The following is a 22,703-nucleotide window of genomic DNA, read 5'->3' as shown; positions in this document are numbered from 1 at the left end:
TAAAAAAGTACTTTAACAACTTTTTTTGTTAGCAAGGAAAACAAGTAAACATTGCTACCTTCTTGATATTCTGCAGTTAATTGACAAGGATGCTATTTTTAAAGTACTCCTGAATCTCCTCCCAAGTCAATTACCAGCCTGCAACTTCCCCTGAGTAACAGGGAATTCAGTTTTTTCTTTTTCCTGGGTGACCTAGTTGTCTTTTGTGAGTAGGTTTTAGCCGGAGCAGTTTGACAGTCAACAGATAAGATGGATTAAGCTTTTTTTTTTTTTCATCCAGTTTTGATGTGAACAGCGTAAAAGCGGGTTAAATCATTGAGTTTCAGGAGTATTTTTAAATGCCTGGAGATAGCGCGATAAAGGAGCTAAACCTAAGACTTGGGCCGGGAAGGTCAAGGTCGCGGCTTTGGAGAGCAGCTACCCGGCGACGGGGGCCGGGTTTCGTCTCTCTCGGAGCGGGCTGAGCGCTGGAGCCGAGCCCACCTCTCATCACTCCCAGAAAAGCTACACGGAAAGGAGTGAAACAAAATCCGTCGAGAGCTCGACGGGCGGCATCAAAGAGCAGCGCACCCTTGCCTCGTGTGGGTGTGCAGAAGGGGAGCGTGTGTGTGTGTGTGAGTGAGAGTGGAGATGTGTGTATGTGTGAATGTGTGTGTTAGAGGGGTATGGGGAGGGGTAGCTCCTCTTTGCATTTTGTGTGCATGCATGAATGAGGTGTTATAGTGTGTGTCTGCCTGTGTCTGTGTGAGCACTGTAAAATATCATTCCTCCATGAGCAACTAGCTCCATAATTATGTTTTGATTATTTGCGAATGCTAAAATAAAACAGCAATTAATCTGCTGATGTAAAACAGAAAATAGAAGTGCGACGCACATATTAAACAACCCAGTTTACAGCGATATTAAAAACAAAATCACATTTTGTGAATATCATTTGTTCAACGTTCCCCCCCCCACCAACACCCGCATCACCACCTCCACCACCACATCCTTCTCTTCCCACCTCCCCAAAGACCTGATCCGAGGCGTGCTTAACATGCGCATAGGAGCTGACAGCCGTACAGTCACGTGACGTAGCTCAGCCAATCCTGAATACATTTGAATTTTTAAGCCGCGCAGCGATGAAGCCACTTGAGCAAAAGAAAAGGTGAAGGGGCGACTGAAATAAACAAATCAGAGCGATACGCCCGGGTCGACGCGCCGGTGCAACATGCCCGTTTATCACGTGTCACATCTGGTCGACACTGAGAGGTTTGTTGTTTTGTTTCTTCCTCTTCGGTTTGGAAAAATATTTCTGAGGGGACATATTTAGACACATTTTGTGGACGTCTATTCCCCCACTGCTCCTCATGTCGGTGACAGGGGAGAGTAATCCTATACACAGGCTGCTATTGTGAAATGAGAAACTAGCCTCCTTCACTGCCAGAGACCAGATGCACCTCTCTCTCTCTCTCCTTCTCTCTCTCTCTCTCTCTCTCTGTCCTAATCTGTAAACGACTTAAAGGAGCCTTATCTCCGGGCTCTTCTGCTTCATTTCATGCTTGATTTACTTTAATTTGTCTGATAGGGCACAAGGATTTGGAAATGGCCCATCTTTCGGTGGAAAATGTTCTGATTTTTCTCCGGCATTGTTATGTGGAGGTTTTTGACTTTTCTCTCCCCCTCTCTCTCTCTCTTCCTCCTCCTCTTTCTCCATCTCTCTCCCTCTCTGTCTCCCTCCCTCTCTTTCTCTCTCCATCACCTCTCTTTTTTTTTTCCTTTTGAGGGGTGGGGGGTGGGAGGGGGGGTGGATCTTGCTCCAGTGCAACAGTCTGTTTGAGTGCATTTAGATTCGAGCTAGCACAGCACAAACAACTTTTCCATGTGGTGCGATTTTGTGATGGGCGACGGCGACACAGGAGTCGTGTTTGCCTTTCAGATCCACATTGGGCGCAGAGCAGCCGAGTGCTTCAAACCACAAAGATCTTATGTTTAAGTTAAGAGGCGACTGGCCCTCCAGTTTAGCAAGTGGGTGAGCGGCTGGCACTGATAAAGTTGCTCCACAATGAGGGACAGGGACAAGCGACATGTCTACAGATGCTTCGACTTCTTTCTTTTTTTTCTTCTTCTCCTGGCGGAACTCAAGCGCTTGCTTGACTGTCTGGCTGCTCCCATCACGAAGACATTCTCCCCACTTCTATTTAGTGACTGAATGACAGTGGAGGCAGTGAGCTATGATTAGAGAGGAGCCCATATCTTACTAGATCCTGAATAATCTCCATCCCCTCCCACCAATGAGCAAGGCACAGAGGCGGCGGAGAAAGCCAGAGGAAAAATGAGACAAGAAGAATGGACAGAGCTGTTCTATGTATGCCAAGATGTCACATAGTTCCCCTGGACTCCTCTATATGCCCAGTGTGGACACAGTATAAAAAGAAAAATCAAAATTCATTCACTTTGAGTCGCTTTAACTAATCTGAGCAGTGGCAGACGTAATCAAAGAGAATTTTACATTGAAATCTGAACAGAAGAGAAAGAGACATTAACTGGAGACTTGCATTAAACAATTAAACTCATTCACAACTAGTGGTTAACTGATTGGCTTAAAAAAAAAAAAATCAATTTCCCAAACACAACGACATGAAACGTCACTAACTCCGCCTCCAACACATAAATAAATGGTTAACTACACACACAGAGGAAAAACAGAGAGGAAGAAACAGGGAAACAGGGGGGACCATTGAAATTCATCTCACAGCCTGAATTTACTTAACTGCGGGTCTGTGCGCGGTGATAAACGGAGTGATGATCCGGCAACACGTCTTTATCCATGCTTTGCTTTAATTAACGGCGGCTTGTTTGTTGAAAAGATGATTAATATGCCAATGAAAATTGCATAATTGAATACCACAACACTCGCACAATCAGGGAGGAACATGCCATTTTTTATTAACTTTTCAGTATCATTATTATTACTATTATTTGGTATTTTAATTCACTTGACAAGCGGCGCCCCTCCCCACCCCTCCCCACCACAACCACCGCCGTTAAACAGACAAAAAACAAAACAAAACCAAAAAAAAACACCAAGGATGGTGGAATTGGCGTGACCGGTGGGCCACACTGGGCCCAGCTGTTCATCACCAATAGGAGGTCTTCACAGTCGGTGGTACTGCTGTGATATCAACACCTATCAGTGTGAATGCTGCACATGAGTCCGTGTGTTAGAGCAGGGACAGTGAGAGTAGAGCGGGGTTGGGGGTGGCTGGGTTGGATGCAGCTTGCATGGCACTGACTGAACTCCTGTGGCCAAGCAGAAATCTGTGAGGACACCAAAAGTAAAAGTTTGCACACGCATATGAAATGGCACACTATCTGAAGCACCGGGGACCAGATTTTTTTTCCCCTTCACAAAGCAAAATTCACGCATGAAGAAATAACTCCAAAGTCACTCGAATAAAAGTTTAAAAAAGAGGCCAAATGAAAACGACGAATTCCACAATTTGAACGAGTTTCACTTGAGCAACCCAGAGTTTACCCAGTGTTACATCCCCTGGCACAACTTGCACCAGCGTCTCCATACTAATACTAAATACACACATCAAATATTCAGCCAATTACAATGAGAGCTCTTGCAAAAAAGAAAAAAGAAAAACCTGCAATGCTATGGTGCCCGGGAGGGTAAGCATTACAGAACAAACACACTTTCAGAGAGCTAAAGAAAGACACCAGGGGTGTCGAGTCCCCCCTGGGGTGGAGGGTAGAAACAGCAACACCAACCTGCCCTTTAGGACTGTCACATTTAGCGACGATTTATGTTATTTGGACTTTTTCACATGAAGTGGAATCAAAAAGCAGCTGATTTGTGGACAAAACGCTTGGAAGTAAATGATCTTATTAAAGCCTTCTCCCACGTATCCACACAAAACTAGAACTGGATATAGTGACATCTCCCTCACATGATAAGAACAGTGATTGCATTTTTGTCCTATTTTAGATTATATAACTAACAGCCATGAAGTTCCTCCATAAAGCCTCTTAGTATAGCGGATCAGTGACTAAATTTGCATCGAGTCGATGCAGCACAGGAGTACAGTGATTTGTCTAATCTCTTGTTGCATATTTCATCGCTATAATCACACATTGTGCATTTGCGAGTGTGTACGTGGTGGTGATGGCGGTTGCGGTTGGGGGGGAAGTGGGCTGTTTTCTCCTTGCACAGGTGATGCATAGAGTACAAAGCCGTCATCAACAATCTCTTAAGAAATAAATGTATTTGTTAAAAAAAGAAGAAGAAGCGGACAAATGTTTACACACAGCACTTTGATTGCAATTTAATTTTACATCACTCAGGGCCCTGAACTCACAGAGAAGCTGATGATGGACTTTCATCATCAGTATCAGCAATCTCAGTGTCATTCATGTTTTGTGAGACTTGTCAGAAGACTTTGAATAAACCCCTGGAGGAGCGAGATAAAACCTTCCTTTTCTGCGGGAGAATTGCCATGATGCACGTCCAAATTTCTTGATTACAAGACGAAGCGGGGGGAGAGAGAGGAAAAAAAAGTTAAAAAAAATAAAAAATAAAAACCTTGAATGAAAGCCTGCGCTGAAAGTTTTCAGTTTGCTGATATAACAGTCAAGTGTGTCTATAAGTCTACTTAAAACGCTTAGGTATCAGTGGAGACAGCTGCGACACCCTCGTCTTATGATTCTGTCGAGACAGTACACTATCAAACCTTTCATACCGTTCCCAAGCTACATTTCCGGTGACAAAAGCTTTGCGAAAGCCTCCTGAAGGATTCATCTATATCCTAATATTTCCAATCCAATTTAACTGGAGCAGCCGGAGTGGTCTGAGCACTAGTTTACCAATCTTTGCTTTCCAAGACTCTGTGTGCTGAAGGCTTGAGGGGTTCAATCAATGGCGCTTTGATCTCGGCTGGAACCATAATTATTTAACATTGTTACAAGGATTTCTCTAATCCATCCTACCATTAAATCCCTTTTACACCCTCATCTTCTGCAGCCTAATCTGCATCTGGGTGCTCCGTTTGTCTCTCTCCCTCATTTCGGCTCGCCCCTCCCTCCTTGACGACACCCTGACTTTATAATGGACTTGGGTGTCGACTTAGAAAATGCCTTGTTTACTCAGAGCGACCTGATTGAACTGTGCTCAAACGGACTGTTGCTGTGTAAGAATTTAAAAGTTGTTTTTCTTAGTCGATCTGTACTTTTAAGTGCTACATAGTTTGGGTTTACTTTCAGTTCAGCTGGGACTGAATGGTGAAAGGATTCTGCAGCTATAATGCCAAGATCTGGTCACCGAGCTCAGTAATCTCAAACATTTCACATTGTGGTCCACACCACATATGACCCACTTTGACCTTAAGTGGGCTCGGCAAGTAAAAAAATCCCCTTTCTATTAGCGTAAAGACTTAATGCCTAAATTTGTCAATATAAGAAAAAGAAGAGTAATTACTACACTTTCCTCAGTTCAACATGTTTCTGTTTTTCAATGTGATAAAGAAATGCTGTTCTAGTAAATGAAGAACGGCTCTTTGGGCTTAAACTGTAAGAAATAAACGTGCTTATATTCCAGACCATCCTGTAATTGGAGGAAAGTTTTTTTGTAAACCACAGAAATTGCCCCATATTTATTATTGATTTTATTGTGGACACGTTCTTAAAAAAACAGATATTCCTGTAGTACTTTTCTGCCATTTAACTGATTATCTATTATTTTATTACTACAGTATGAATGGCTCTAGGTGAGATCTTTATCAGCATGACAAGTTGTAAAATTTATAAATATAAAAGTCCAAAATTTATCCTTCCCTTTATCAAGAGCCAGAGTATTTGCCAGGCTGATTGTGGCCCCTGGGCCTTATGTTGGACACCCCTGGTCTAGATATAACTGTCACCGCTTCATCTTCATTTTATCTTTTTTTTTGGTCAATTTTTCCACTAAGTTTCTTCAGATGAACCAAGGGAATGTCCAAGTTCATGTGACTGATGCCCAAAAGGTTTCATCCCATCTGTTTATTTTCATGATCACTTTGTCTCCCAACAAAAAACGGCCCACTGTCCTTTTGCAAATATTTGCATGTCTGTGTTTCACCACGATATAAATAGCAGCACGGGCAATCGCAAACATTTGTTGAGGCACCTGCCACAGTATCGTGGCCATCTGGTCCTCCAATTCTCCTAGCATGACATATGTGCATTAAACCTGAAATGGTTATTGTTTTTTTTTTTCCTTTTTTTTCCTTTGGCGACTGGAAGAAGATGGATTGGCCACAGACCGTTCTAGGTTGGCTGGAGTCAAAAATGAGACTCGAGACTTTTTACATCTGAGTGAGGCTGCGTTTTCAGCATGTGCATGTTTGATGTCTTGAAAGGGGAAAAGAAGGGGGTGGATATAAATGGATATCTTTTTTCAGGGTGAAGTGTGTGTGTGTGTGTGTGTGTGTGTGTGTCCCACTGTCAGGTAGATTCTCAGATGGCCACTCCTTCAGCTGACCCCTGCCTCGCCCTGGCTGATGCCCAGCTGGCATCAGCAGCTGAGCAAGCTGGGCCATGCCGGCCGTCAGGGACAAGCCAAGAGAAGAGATTTGTGGACAAGGTGATCACATTACTTCTGTTACCACTCTGTCACACTCATCTGCCCCTTCTGCATCTCCTTCTTTACAGCGTGGCTCATTTTAAGTGTGTTTTAGGGCTGATATCTTAGATGTTGATGTCGCTGTATGCAAGTCACATCTACTTCAAATCCAGTTTAATCAGTTTGGGAAATTGGGTGTTGACATTAGCTGCAAACTGACAGCTACAGTAGATCAGCTTAATTCAATTCAAAACACTAGCATGTTTAATGCTGCTTCTAAAGTTCTCTGAGGCATTCCAGTGATATAATGTTGCACTCTGGGACAGTTTATGGGCCTTTTTTTTTTTTTTAGAAAAAGGTTAAAATCTAAGCAGCTGCTAAGTCTTTCTTAGCCTTTTAAAACTCCATGTCATAATGCAGTGGAGATGATTTTTTTAGACCTTGACAGCTTGTTGTGCAGTTTCACTAATTATTCCGAGTGGAAAGTAAGCTATGCATCATTTGGCACAATGCTAGAATTGGCAAAACTATGGCAAACAATACAGTTTGTCAATCACGATCAGTTCAAAAGATGGCATTCATCATGCTTCAATCTGCAAAAAGATTGTGCTCAATGGAAATGCTTTCCACTGTATCACTACAGAAATAAAATACAATAAAACTTGTTAGCACACACGTCACACTGCATGTGCACACTGTATTTATTTGCATTTGGGCAGCATAATAAACTGTGAAGGCAAACCACATCCTATTAGCAGTGGACAATACAGTGCCGTATCTGAGTATGTGCTGCTTCTTCAGCTACATATTAGCTTTAATTCTTAAATTTAGAGGTCCACAGTGTAACCTAACAAATGCACACACAGACTAGACACTTGAGCTGAAACTGCAGCGAACACAATTACAGCACTCTTAACGAACCCTGGATTTTCTTCACTTTCCAAAGCGGGGTGTGGTTTACATGAGAAGGCATTTAGATAAGGATGAGAACAAGTTCATTAGCAGAGTTAGCTAGCTAACACACACCATTCCCAATTAGCCTAGAGGAGAGCAAGCGGGAGAGAATCGAGAGAGACGGAGTCAGATTCCTATCACAGGCAGTCCATGAAAATGAATAGAATAGCATGACACGCTATCTGGCAAATCAGCGGCTGATTGCGAAACACCCGTGACGAGAAATGAACACGAGACAGAAGATCAGTGTGCAGATTTGCTTAAGGACATACTTGTAGAGATGAGGGGAGAGAAAGGGAACTCGCTGGGTGTTCCACATCAGAGACCCAGCACTCTGAACAACAGAGAAGAGCCAGCTATCAGATTAATAGTGAGTCATTCAGTACGCTTCTCTGCTGTTCCAGACAGAAAGACAATCAGAGAACAGGGGCCAATCGTGGACAGCACTTGACATGAGTTACTAAAGTGGAGATGAAATGCAGGGACAAAAAAAAAGAAAGAAAAAAGTTCAATTACAGGATGTAGATTGTAAAGGCTTTTGTTGTTACTCAGCAAAAGGGAAATGGTATGGAGGTGCTTCAATAGAATCACCAAAGCAGGTGGGCATGTTCCGAGTTAGCCCACCTCATTAAAAGGCTTCACTCTCTTTTTATGTAATGGCCATTACACGTCCTATTCAGATGCACACGCGCAGTGATTAAAAATTATCTGTTGGTGATCATAATCACAGCTGCTTAAACTTAAGCCAAAGAATAACAAAGAACTTTTGAATGCTCAACTATCTGAACATTTACAAAGAGATTAAAGGGGAGACAGTCTACAAACTAAATAAATTTGCTTTTAATCGCTTCCAACAGGAAGTCATGTCATTTCGAATGTCCCTATCTGATTGTCTGATTCCCCCTCTTTATTCAAATTATAACATGCCCATCTGACTTTTCCAGCACAATGGGAAAAATTAAAAAGGGAAATGACCTTTCATGGCAGCCATGATGAAAGAGTGAATGGCATTATTATGCGCCAAGATTAATTTCGGTCTACTCCACAGTGCCCATTGAGAAAACACACGAGGGGGGCACGGGTGCCTTAGTCGCTCATTAATTGGTAGGTGTATCATAGAGATGTCAAAAACAAGATGATTATAAACCGATGACCCGGCTGCGAAGCGCACACAATACGCTACAATATGAAAGCTTGTTTGCTTAAAGTTGGGTGCAGCCAGGTGCTAAGTGTCATTTTTCCGGCAGCAATACAGCAGAGATTGGGCCACAAGTGTCCAAGTCCTCTGATAAGTTGGAACCACTCATGCTGCGGTTTAGCAAAACATGAAATGGGCATCATGTCTCACATCACTTCCCCTGCAGTTCAGCTGTCCTCGCTGTATGCAAAGAGAAAGTTTACTTCAAGTCCCCCTCCTCTCCCTCCCCACTGCCTGTCCAGCAGTGTGTTTCTGAGCCTCTAATTCTCATTCTGATGGCTAAGTAGAAGGGGGAAAGCATAATTACAGTCAGTCATACATCCAGTCATGCTACATCCATCCCTCCTTTTCAAAGCAGTATTTTTAAGCTCAGCATTTCTTGCCAAAAAAGGGGGCCTTTTTTTTTCCTCTGCATGTGATGCCTTCTTTTTGTCATGGCCCCCATAGTTCTGAGCTGACCCCCTCAGCCCTGTCTCCTGACTGATCACAGTGATGGTTTATTACTGTCGTCCCGGCGCTCTTATCTTTAGCCAGCAATGCTCATTTCCTTCCCCAGATTTAAATGCAAATGTGAAATTTAATGATAAATGCATTATCTGATAGGTGCGATAACACTGATTCACTGTCAGTATAAAATACACACCCCAGGGGGCTTCGAGCTAGCAAGCACAACTTGCCCAAATCCACTTTTTTCTCCCGCTCTCCCTTTCTTTTCTCTCCCCCCCCCCAAAAACGCATGTACCTGCAATAAATTCTTGAGGTCATTTTATGCATTAAAAGGAATCACATTTTGTGTGTTCAGCAGTGCGGGCGCAGGCTATTGCTGAGCAGTAATTGCCGTGCAACTATCTTGTTCAATGTATTATCCATCATTTTGATGAAGTTACTTTTACTAAAAGGGCAAACAAGATAAAAAAAAAAAAAGTGTTGTAAACTCTTCAAAAGCTGCGTCTGCATTGCATTATTCAGTTCTTTAAAAAAAATGTCTTTAAGGAAGCAGTTGTCGACAATTTAATTTACTGTTAACCGAATGGTGGCTTCACGTACATTTCAAGCGAGCAGCAGACTTCTGACACGATTGTGTAGCTATATAGTTACTATACAAGGCAATCATTTTTAGAAACAATAATATTTTATCCCCTTTATCACCTTCCCTCGAACTACACCGCATGCCTTTCAGTTACTCAACAATAACTTTATCAAATGACCCCCGAAAGCCTGTCTTGTAAAGTAATACTCATGCTTTTCTTACTTGGACCATCCCATTCCTCTGGCCCCATGGCAGCGTGCCTGCTCTTCTCCCCCTGCCCATCCATCTCCGACTCTCCTGCCTCTCGATTGCCATCTTCCTCTCCTGTAAGTAAAAGAGGGAAAAAAGCACTTTAAGTCCCACAATGCACACAAGACCCAAAGTGAACAGCACTCTCTCCAAATTTAATGTTTGGACACGTAATTTAATGAATCGTTGCATTATGCAGACTTTGGTTTTTTAACATCTTCTCCCTGTACCAGTTAAGTGTCACAATGTGACGTGTGTGTTTCCGTGTATGATTTTGTAAAAGTGCATTCACCACATGCAGCTGCACACTTTTATGTAAAAAGGAGTTCCCATGAGTGCTTGCAGGAACAGGAGGAAGCCCAATGGAACAGGAAGGAAAGCAATGTGTGGGAGAGAGGTGGCTATTTATTACCGTTTGATCTATTGTGGAGGGAGCTAGAATGTGTGTTATAGGATGTAGGGGCTGATTTACAGTCCCAAGGCTCACACAGACCATGCTAAGGGATATTTGGGTATCTCTCTCCAGGATGTAAGTGCTTAAAGACCTTGTTTTACAAAAAAAAGAAAAAGACTAGACGCTCTCACTGTAGACGCACTTACTGTAAAAGAAAATCTATTTTTGCATGTCTACGGTAAGCACAGTTTGTACTCAAAAGTTTATAGGCACATAAATCAGAGCTTAGTAGGTGCCCCAAGTGTGGTGCTCTAAATAAATCCAATGTGGCTGACACAGTGGTTGGTGTCTCTTCAGACTCGGGCAGGTAAGAGCAAACCTGCTTGGGGCTGATGGTTTGTGGAGGTACATTCCTCTCACTTTTGTCACCCCATCTTTTTCATTCCTTTGATGTTTTAAACCCAACAGTGAATGGTCAAGGACAGGCCTGGATTGCTCCAGTGGCTTACTACACGCCACCACAAGGGAAAAACAGGGGCGGGAGAGGGCATGTAGATTTAAATACAAATATATGACGACAGGACAACCTATACCTTATGCAGCAAACCTAAATATGAATATATTGTAACCACACCTGCCTCTGTTCTTCGCCCCCCACAGTTCCCAAAAAAACACATTTCTGAGTCTTAGTTATCAACCTTCAAGTGACAACTGCCACAGGACACACACTACATCACTCCAGCGCCGGCCATCCTCAGTCGGGTTAATCTCCAGATCAAGCACATACTCTGTGCTTGTTTAGCTTTTTTCCCCTTTTTTTGACGTGGCTCACTTCAAAGAGAGCGGCAAACATTGCCAAAAGGATGTCAGCTTTCTATCTCCCACTAAAATAGAAGATGTGTGCACGAAGAAAAAAAAGCGATACTGTAGGGAAGTCTGCAGAAATGTCCTACTTACAGTACATGAGGTCATTATGACCCACTTTTGCTTATGCAAGTGTCTGCTTGGGCTGGCAATTTCTTCCCCCTGCTCCTCCTCTCTCCCAGTATATTATCACGGAGCCCACTCAACTAAATTCCCCCACTATTTATTGTTGGGCCTGGAGAACCTCTTTAGCATACCAGGCTCGTATTATGACGAGGATAACAAAGGCGTATATCAACAGTTCCTTCCAATGGAGCGCAGTTTGAAGAAAAAAAAAAAAAGCTGGTGAGATAACATTAAAGGCACTACCTTGATCTCAGGCGAACATGTTAAGCCCTGTAACGAAACGTATTGGAAGTGTTTAATTACAGCCCGGGAAATGAAGCTACAAGATGATTCCTTAATTAAGCAGTGATTAAGGATTTTCTGCCTTCTATCTAACACAGTTTGCAGTGCATTTTAAACACAATCGCCCAGGCAACCTCACAGGGAACAATGTCACAGGGCTTTGATGAAGTTTCCTGCACAAATGTCACTAGGAAGAAAAAAAAGGCGAGCAGAGGAAGCAGTGCTGGAGCAGCACTCCTTTGCTTACAGTACAGTCAGTGAGATAAAACCTGGAATACAGAGAAATGTCGAGATCCCCCCCCCGCCCCGGATTTTAAAACAACATGGAAATGGATTGATTGAGGTGCTCCATTTCATTCACCGAGGTCCAATCTGAGTAATCGAGCCTCTGCTTTGTTTCATCATTTGAATTGAAACCCCTCTGCAGTCTTATCAAAGGGGACAGATTGTCAATGATCATCCTCTACATTATCGCCTAGATCATAATTTACATCTGGCTTAGGTTCCTTTCCCCGCACGCTCAGATGGATATACTTGAGGCTGAGTGAGAGAAAGCTGAGGAGAACAGAAGGGACGGGGAGGGCTGGGGAGGCGAGGCGGCCTGCTGGGTTCTGGGTTGGCGGGCATGCGAGAGGAGCCAGTGAGCTGTTAAAATCAGCTCTATCGCTGCTCTATCAAAGGACAGCTCTCTAGCCAAATCGCAGTCACATGCAGCGTGCCACACATTCAGGTCAATAAGCTTATAGGCGATTTACACAAACAATTCCTCGAGCAAGGTAGCAACAAAGTCATATTGGCTTTTTCCCTCCCTTTTAGCATTGTCTCTGCCGAGGAAGCCCTTGAAAATGTCAATCTCTCGCATGCGACTTTAAGGAGCTCAGGGCACTCTAATCCTGACCACTGAGTCCTGAGACAGGTTGCAATTTCTGCAAGATGGTGTATAAGTATTTTTAAGTATTCCTATGGGATTGCAGAGTTCTATAGGTTACCAAATCCCGGGCTCGATGACTTTAACCCAGTGTCGCATTTCTAAACCCATCACATGCTTCCTGGTGTTGGAGCTTGGCAATGATTTTCAAAATGTAATATCAGGAGGGCTATGCCTGCCCCCCCCCGTCAGCATCGTTGATATTGCATATTTGGCTGCTGATGCAGATTGCGTCACATATACAGATAAAGTCAATTCAAGGAAGCAACCTTTTTCACCAAAGTCAAGCATAGCTGTAAGACTTCTCTGCTATCTGAAAAATAGGTCTGAATTGCATGCAATTTGTGGCAGGCAGAGCACTCCAATGGAGGGAGGCTATTAGTGAAATGCCTTGCCACTGTCTCTTTAAATGCCAATAAATTCCCATCATTACAGAATCTGGCAGTTTTCCTCCCTGTCTGCAGCCTGGGTCTTTATCTCGCTCTGCCTCAGTCTCTGAGCATGTAGATCTGGCCCAGTTAGATTGTCATACTTAACAAACATTAATGATTAATTTCCTCCACTGAGTCAAATGGGGCTAAAGGGATGACTCGATTCATCTTATCGCACCACAAATTAGCATTTCCCCATATTCTCCAGCATCAACTGTGCATTAAAATTCCACATTTACCATTCTGGGCACTGGCAGCTGTGGTGAAAGAGCCAAGGAGATCTTCCTCCCGTGTTGCTGGAGATTCAGATTACTTCTGTGTCGCACAAAGAATAATTAATTGTGCCACTTTCTCCTTGTTACTGTACATCTGTGGCTGCCGCAAGTCAAATTACTCACCGAGAGGTTATTTGAAAGTTCAAGGTGTATTTTTTTTTTAATTATTTACCGTGTTAAGTCCTTTGCTTTTACTTTTCACTTCAACTGTGATAGAATATTTCTGCCCCCATTGTTTCTGTAATTCGAGGAGAACGGCACAAAAGAGTGCAAATTTTCACATTTAACTTGATGTATCTTGACACCCGCAACAACCTCAGAAACGAACTGAAAAAAAAAAACAACCCTCGTGTAATGTAACTTCACGAAAAGCTGTTTTACGTCGAGGAAATGAGACACGTGAAATGACATGTAAATTTACTGTCAGTGCTAAGTAAGGAAGTCATTTGTCATCAGACAAACACTTGGAACGCTCAGAGGGAACAGCTTGTGGCAACACCCTGTGCTGAACTTCACAGATAGCCAACAATAAAAGAGGGGGTGAAACAGCAAGGTGAAATTTCACAATTTCAGTAAAAAAAGATGCCACTCAGCGTATATAAAAAAAAGGTATCTTTCTCACAATTATGGAGCCAGGTGTGTCAATAGAGTATAAATCTTTTCTGTGGGAGCGAGCGTGTTCATCTGTGGGGTTCTTCACAAGCACAGCTCCATAAATGTGAAATTGACCGAGCAGGAGAGGTTGTTTGAGGTAAAAATTCTTGTTTAATAGCAAGGGAAAGCCAAGGTTATTTCTTTAGATGTGTGCCTTTCCCCCTTCCTCATAGAAGTCTTGAAAGGGAGGCAGACCCCCTCTAAAATGCCATGTATATTAAAAACAGTGTTCAATCTCTCTGGGGTGCTACTATTCCACCAAGCTTGTTCATTTTCAGAGACATTATTCTGAGCTGAACTGACAGGGGGCTGCTCATACCTGTAACCGTATATCCACACGATTCAGGGCTGCCCATTACTGACGATCATGACGCATTATGCGAGGGATTAAATTGTGTAGCTGGTCAAAATAGGTCTAACTTGAGTACTTCATGTGCAGCTGGATAGTCCCATCAGTGATAAAGCACTGTATTTTAATTCTTGATCACTGAATTGTGTATCCAAAATAAAACATTAACTTGCAGAGTATTGAATGAAGCTGTCTAATAGAGGCATTGGATTGGAGTAATTACCTGGGATGATGTGAAACACATGTTCTTGATATACAAATTTAGCTTTATTTTAATAGATTCTGTCTGTTTGAACTTTTTTTTGACTCCAAAAACAAAATAATAAAATCACTCCTTCCTTTGTTAAACTGGACATGTGCGACCACTGGTGAGGCCTAACAAAAGGACAATGCTGTGTTTAAATGGGTCATAAGTCAGAGGGCTTAGGAAGCACTGATGCAGGACTAATCATTTCTACTGTTTGTCTGAAGAAGAAAAAAAAAGATGATCCTAAAAGCATTTTTGTCATTTCTGTTGCCAATGTCAAGCTAACAGGCCCTTGTGTGTGTGTGTGTGTGTGTGTGTGTGTGTGTGTGTGTGTGTGTGTGTGAGAGAGAGAGAGAGAGAGAGAGATGCCAACAGCACCTTACAAGCTAAATCAATGAAAGGGCCAAAACCCAGTGAGAGCCACAGCACTATTAACTAAACAGGTCAGGGAGTCAACCGTCACCTAATTTTGAGGTTCCTGAGCCTCAGACCAAGATGGGACGTCAAGGTGCTCCACGCACTTATCTGGGGAGTCCCTTTTCTGCAAGGGTAAGGCAAATGGCTGAGTCTTTGGTGGCATTCAACTTCTTGACCTTTGCGCCTTTAAGCGGCTTTGCTACTTCACCGCACTCTGATCAAAGTTAATAAGTGCTTCATATGTTAATGAAAATTGGTACTCCTCTTTGTGTTCCTACAGCTTTTTAATACCTATTATAGACTGAAACTTTTAATGGAGGTTTTAGGTCCCCCTGACAAGCCCATTTCAGAGAGTGACTACACAGATACAAGGCTAAGCTAAGACCAGAGAGTTACTGCTCAGTGGAGGAACCTTACACGGGAGACCTTATTCTCCGGGAAGCAGCAGAAGATAAAGGCCATGGGATGAGTGGCTGCTTTAAAACCCACGTTCAAGTCCGCACAGGGCTAATTACAGCACGCCATCACATTTGAGAGGGTTTAGTTAATCAAGGGGGGGCTCTCTTTTGCCTCCTATAGTCGAGGAATAACACACTTAAACCATTTAATGCCGCCAGGATTGCGTCCCGTTTAATTCAAGGCAGTTTCACATAAGTGGGGTAAATTTAAGCCACTCTGACATTAGTTTTAAACAGATCTAATTGAGGAAGGGATCATGGGAAAGTGGCTACACCTGATGATTGCACACAACTTGGCACTAGGAGAAAAGAAATTTGGATAGTACATCATTTGGGTCTTATGAGGCAATGGGAGACTTAGCTACTGTAAGCTGAGATAGCAAAGTCATACAAAAAAAATCGGACTAGTAAGGCTCGTGCATGACAAGGAACAGATTAGAAGTGCTCAGGGAAAGTACTATTTGACATTATGGATTGGTATTTTGTGTTGTCTTTATTCATAAACAGGGAAAGGAGATTTGAGCCCCGGCTCCTTAAACAAAGGGAATACCAAATGGCACTGACAAGGTTCTTTGAAAATTTTCAGAAGTTGTACTACTTTTTTTTTTTCTTGTAACCACCAATACGCGCCATCTATTTCATAGCTGCTGGGTTATTAGAAGTATATGCCTCGCACTTTGAAGTTTGAGTGGGGACACATTACGGAGGAGACAAAGGGTGAAGCGGCCGAGGCGTCTCTGGTAATTGCAATTTCTGAACAATTGCGCCGTTCAACTTTTCCCGGAGAACAAAAGGAAAACATTATTGATACGATTACCGGGGCATAGCCTACCTGAAACATGAAAGATTTATTTTTTTTCCTTCAATAATGTAATCCCACGAGGCACATCAGTTTAGAAGTGTGGAGAAATAATTCTAAACAAATTTCCCTTTGAAAGGAGGGCGAGGAGGCAGACATTCAAAGCATCGGTTCTTCATTAAAAAGTCAAATTTGCGGCATCCGAGCGTCAGTAAGAGCGGGGACACCTGGGGTAGCGAACGCCACGCAACCGGAGGCTAGGAAGAGGCGGCGGCGGTGGGGTTGGGGGTGGAGGTTCTGGGCTGGGTTGCGGTGGTTGGGGGGAGGCGGGACAGGTCTGTCATCTTCACACTGTAACCTGAAGCAGGCCACAAATTAGCTCCTGTGATGGCACGGTGTGACCGAAATGAAACAAACACACAAAGAAGCAGTCTAATTGAATTGGAGTTCAAAGAGGACTCGGGCGCATTTGGCGACGCTGAGGCGCTTTATAGTGCTGGACCTCCGAGCAGTAGCAGGTGCTGCTGAGTGTTCACAGAGCTTTAGCGCCGGCTCAAAGGGAAGCGCTACGCTCTCCAGTGCATTGGTGCACCGTAGCACACCTTCACAGCACTATCACAGAGGGAGAGCCAGTGTTGCTGGTGCCATCTCCATCTCAGATCAAACCACTGCTCTTGGGTGGATTGCTGGGGATCAAATATCAAAAATGGATAGTCTCAACTCCAGGCAGTGATGCGGGAGAAATTCTCAGACGGACACAAGTTCTGCCAGGTTTGATTTGAACATGTTGAGGAATTTTATTAGACACAATTGGCAGGAGTTTAACTTACTTTTTGATGCTCAGCATTGGGGCGGGCACAGCATATTGTCCCATATTAGGCGTTTAAAAAAAGGAAAAGATGGCTGAACGCTGCATGAGGAAGCCCGCCTGTGAAGTTTCGGTTTTGGCCGAGTGCGGGACGCTCACCTTTGTTGCAGAAGTACTCCATGTCTTCGCAGCTTATGTTCTCAGTCTCAAACTCGGCGGTGAAGTTCTCCTCCACCGAAAACTCATCTTTGGCCAGGAGCTCATTCTCCTCGGAGACGCACTCCTCCTCCTCTTCCTCCAGGCCATCCTCCAGAGGACCTGAGGGAACAGGCACACATATGTACACAGAGACACACACACAGACACACAAGGGAGATGTTCAGCAATTTCATCACACCCTTCAGGCTTTCAAGAATCAAAATCTTGTCTCTCCTTGTTTCCGGTGCTGCAATAATACAAATTCAAAGCACTGCGCAACATTGCGTGGTCTAAGCGCCGTATGCATACACGTTCAGAGATTCGTACAGGCTAAAGATAAAGCCACCCCAATAAACACTATTATTTTACCACCGTGCTTCACATCAGTGTTTCCATTATTCCTATTGAAAAAAATCCCCTTGAGACTTTTTTTTTCCAGAAAAACAAGCTGACATGCAGCCAAGGTGAGCGCTGATGTTAATCCCGCTACCTGCAAAACAAAACCTCACACAGATGGAGAGAGGGAAGGAGAGAAGGGGGGCAAGAAAAAAAAGTTCCTTTCCAGACTTTTCACACAGGCATCAGCATGGGAGGAGGAAAGAAAATACTTTTATTAATTTGTTAGCCTTATCACAGGGTACAATGTTGATTTTCCATTTACATTCCATGCCTCCGGGTAATACACCAGTGCAATCTTAAAGGAGACACTTTTCCGTGTGATTAATTTTTTCCCCCCTCTGTGCAATATTATTTCTTTAAATCTAAATGATTTCAGAGGTTTTTTTTTTTTTTTTGCTTGTAGCTGTACATCTCTTTTGGTATTTGCATATTACCATTTTGCTTCAATCAAGGGTGTTGATGGAATTACTGTACTGCCACCTGAATTGTATTAGTTCTGAAAACATCTCACCCAGCATTTGAATGTTATTAAGATAATACGCATCGCGCACACCTCTCTCCTTTTTCTGCCAAAACATGCCCGCAAAGTCCCCGCATGACATACCAAAAGCGAAAAAGACTGGGGGAGCCCTTCTGGTTTAAGTTTAGTTTAATATTTGAGATGATGCACTCTGAGAAAAACCTGCATAAGCCCCATGAAAAAACCCCAAAAAACACTCCTTGCTCCTTCTCGAGTCGTGTATAAAGTGAACAATCATGTCGAAAGTGCTGCTGTCACTGCCAGCTAGATGAGGATGCTGTCTCTGTTTCTGCCTCTCGTGCATCCACCTAGAGCTCAAACAGAGCGCACTTACATCCTCTCCACACCTTTCAGTCTGTTTGTTCTATTGTAGCGGGAGCGAGCCCCCTCAGCTTTAATAAAGCAATAATTTCACTTCAGAAAGTGGGGCTGGTGTGCCTCTCCTGTTTCTCTTTCTTCTTGCGACGAGTCTCATAAAAGACCCCCCTGATGTCCACAAACTGCTTGCTCTTTTCATTAGTCTTATAAATTACTCCTTTGTAGAAGCCAACATCTGCAGGAGCCCCGGACATGAAAAGAATTAGCACGCGGATCTCTAATAGACACTGCAGAGGCAGAGTGCCGCTTTTAAATTAGGATACAGTTTTATGATCTTATCTGATGCCTTCTGCTGATTCGCTGAGGAGTGAAGTGAGGCGTGAAGTGACTCGATGAGTCTACCATCACTTAAGATGATACTGAGAGATAAATATCGCCGTATCAAGGGGAGATTGTATGACTGGCGGTAAAAGCTCCTGCCAAGGCAATTGAAGACAGTGTGAAAGAAAGCGGGGAAATACATTTCTATACACACAGTGTGTACACATTCCATTACACAGCTGAATAAGAACTGTGTGTACAACTAAACGATTCTTCCTCTGTTGCTGGCAAATACAGCAGCGCCATTGCACCGCGGAAAATAGACCTACAGTGTTGTGTGATAATAAGGGTAAAGGGAGATTAAAGATAAACTTCATGGTCAATAAAACACAAAGATTAGGTAGATAAGATGAGATAGAATTGAGGTTTAATAGACTCAGAATAAGGGCATCTCACTTCCCCACTCCAACAGATAGTAACTAAATGGAGCATTTTCAAACTGATAGAGATACTGGAGGCCTTGCTGAATATGGAAAAATGAAATATTACACCCAGCCTGAGACATTAAAGGGGGTCCGATGGCTACTTCTTTTGGGACCGCGCAGATTGACCAAAGTTTGCTCGCATTCTCATGTGTTTAGTTTATTATACAGTATTCATTGCATGGAGAGACCTGAAATTATTTCAGAGACAGCAATGATAAGAATAATGACTTTCTAAACGACCAGCAGCACACTCCTAACTCATTTTCTGATAGTGGCGTTCCTGCTATATTTAGTTGTGTACTGTTTAAAATCCTGTCACATTCGCTGTGTGACCCGCGCTTGTTGGTGCATTTCTATAGGCTCTGCTGACGAACTGGGCCAGAGGAATGTCGGCTGCTTCGCCCTCTTATCGAGCCTCCTCTGGAGTTCAGATGGCCAATGACACCGCGGAGAAAGTGTCTGCGCTTCACTTTGCCGCAGAAAACAACACAGCCGGCTTTAAGTGGTGCGCTCATTACGGCTGATCTAAGCCTGCTAGAGATGCATGTTAAGTTTATAGTAACAAGCGATCTTTACCCAACGACAAAATCATCTACCGGTTGACGTAATTAGCGAAGCAGCTTAATTTTAAAGAGTGATCAATCAGAAAATATCACCCCATTTTCTTCCTTTGTCTGTTTTATATCATTTTAAGTTGCACATTTAAGACAAAACATGTCATTTAAAGATATGAAGTCACAGGTTTGTTCCTCTGTAAATATTTGACACGTGGCGACGGGTTACAGGAAGGCTTCCTAACAGGTTGAGAACCACTCGACTCAACAGTTAATTAGTTTATCATTAAAAATGATCGTTAAAATAATTAGCAGCTGAAGCCCTGCGCTAATTATCTGTAACCTGAAGTGTGGCAGCCTTTCAGAGCACACTTTCAAGTTTGCAGACAAAAGGCTTGGATCGTGAGATAATCGTAGCACAAACGCTGCTATCTGCTCACTTTTAACAGGATCTTTCAGGAGGCTGCACTCTGTCTCAACTTCCTCTCAATCAGGGTCAGTGTCCAGGTATCCCAGCACCCTCCACATCCGCCCTGACACATGCGCACCCTCCAGCCTCGACTGTATCATCCGCATTCATCAAGACTCTTCTTCTGCCGAGAGAGACCGAAAGAAATCTCAGCTCTGTTCAAACAGTCATGCAGCAGGAGCAGCCAATGCTAATAGAGACATTGGTAGCTGAATGCAGGCTTGATCACAGTGGCTCTTTTGTTCATGGCGTGGCCTCTGTCTGATAGGGATCGGCCATGCGGAGTGGAGCTCCGAAGAGGGATATGGTAATGCCCCCACTGAGTCTATAAAATGGGGTGATACTCTGAGACCATATGATGGACAGAGGATTAATGAGTCACAGAGGAAGAGGGGAACAGAGGAGTACGGACTGAGGTGGTGGAATGAGCATATCTTTCAGGAAAATATACTCTGTACTCAAGTCTGTGCCTCAGTGGACTAAAACAGAAAATAGGAAAGAAAAAACACACACACATGTGCCAACCTTGTTCCAAAGCTCACACTCAAAAAAAAAGGAAGACGAAGAAAAAGAGGAGCTCTGAAGAAATATGTGTGTATGTGCAAAACTGTATGAGTGACTGCTAATTTCATGGCATGCTTTTTCAAGCATCCGCAATGTGGGGAGCTTGTGGCCGGGCTGTGATAGCGATACCTCACATTATCAGCAGGCTCCACAGTGTGATGTGTGGATCACAAACCCAGCCTCCTCTATAGCTCCCTAATTAGAGGTGAGGTAATTGAATCTGACAGAACAAAGCGGCAGATCTCTATAAGCATGGAAATCATTTTTGCTCCCACCTATACAGTTTTTCATCCAAACGGTCCATTGAAAATGTGTCCAAGCTGGCCTGGGGATAAAACGTAGCACCTGAGACTAAACATGAATGCATAATGCAGCCCTAAAATCCAACAGGGCCACACAGCTCAACCTCTGCCAGCTCTGCTCCTCCTCGTGACTGGCCCTTTGTGCCAAAACTGATACTGGGCCTTCCTCACTTCCGGGTGAACACGCACACACACATGCAAACTTTTGCGTGGGAGGAAATACAGGAATACACTTTGCCAAGCAGGTTTAGATTCCTGTGATCCTAACCCTCCACAGCTGGAGAAAAAGGAAACGACAACCGTGTGCGAAAACATAAAAACACGACTGTGTCTCATCTTGGAGGATAGGTCGGGAAGGTTGAGAGAGAGAAACGAGAAAGAGAAGGAGGAGGAGGTAGTGGAGAGAGGCAAAGGGAGACTGGGGGCCATCCTCTCTCCTCAGCTCTAATGACCTTTGGGAAGCAGAGGGCTCCCTCAGCCTTGGAGGAGACTTAGTGTATATGTTACAGGGCTCAAGCCACTAATTTAATCCTTGATCACTGTAATGAAATAGATACCATTTACGCAGCTCTTAATAGCTTCATATGCTACAGGAACCCTCAAAGGAATTTTTCATTTCAAGCATCTTTTTTTTTTTGTACTGCATAAATGTTACAAAAAAAAAAAGCGCTTCCTTTTTTTTCCTCCAAGTTGTACACTCTGTGATCAAACTAAATGTGGAGCTAATGCTGTAACACAAGTCAAAAAGTAAATTAGCATTTGCATATTGTCTGTGAATGGCTGCTTGTGTGTAAATGCGTGTGTGTGTGTGTGTGCTGGGAGGAGCGTGGAACAGCTTCAGTGGAGACTGATGTGTTCTCAGAGCCGCAGTCTGTGACCAAGAATAAGCAATGCTATTGTTTAACTTGATTTTCCGGTCGCTAAGCAGTGTAATTCTCGTGATTAGAAATGGCTGCCTTCCTAAATTCGGGCACTTACAATCAACAGTCAACAAACTGCTCGAAAACGCAGCACCCAAAAAAACAACAACAACAACAAAAAAAAAAGATATTGTGTGGTGAAAAGGGGAGGGAGGGAGGCTGGGTTTGTTCTAAAGTGGGGGTGGAGGGGGGTGAATGTATTCACATCCTCGTATGACACACGCACAGAGGAAGAGCACACACACTCGTTTGCGAGGCTGCAGCAAAAGATGACAAGGCATCTAAATGTGATCTGATGACATCATGTGTTTAGATGGCCTGCCGAGTTTACATTACTGTACATTTAAGCTTCGTGCAGCAACACTAAGGCACAGCCGCTGGCTAGGAAAGTATCTCCGTCCACAGATTTCTCATGACATCCTGTGAAATCCACATATAAAAAATCTAATAAATAATAATAACAATAAAAGAGAAGGGGTGTGTGTGTATTTTTTTTTCTCAAATACTGTTAACATAATTCCAGTCGAGTATCTTATTCCAATCAGACACAGCTTTGGATCCACGGCATGTTTGCGGAGTTTCTAAGTTCTGTGTTGTTGCGCCCAGT

General features: G+C 43.4%; 1 protein-coding gene across 2 annotated transcripts in view; it reads right to left on the bottom strand.

Moving 5' to 3' along the window:
- zfpm2a (zinc finger protein, FOG family member 2a) overlaps positions 1 to 22,703 on the bottom strand; it is a 119,995-nt gene that overhangs the window by 71,381 nt on the left and 25,911 nt on the right. For both annotated transcript variants that reach the window (XM_080307876.1, XM_080307877.1), the window contains exons 2-3: positions 17,206 to 17,364; positions 9,988 to 10,089 (exon numbers count right to left, since the gene is read on the bottom strand). In XM_080307876.1, the coding sequence (XP_080164002.1) occupies positions 9,988 to 10,089; positions 17,206 to 17,364 (261 nt within the window). The remainder of the gene's footprint in view (positions 1 to 9,987; positions 10,090 to 17,205; positions 17,365 to 22,703) is intronic.

Source organism: Astatotilapia calliptera, chromosome 11, assembly GCF_964374335.1.
Source record: "Astatotilapia calliptera chromosome 11, fAstCal68.1, whole genome shotgun sequence".
In the NCBI taxonomy this organism is placed as follows: Eukaryota; Metazoa; Chordata; class Actinopteri; order Cichliformes; family Cichlidae; genus Astatotilapia; species Astatotilapia calliptera.
Note: the sequence above shows the minus strand (reverse complement) of the source record. Positions and strands in the feature narration are given on the sequence as shown.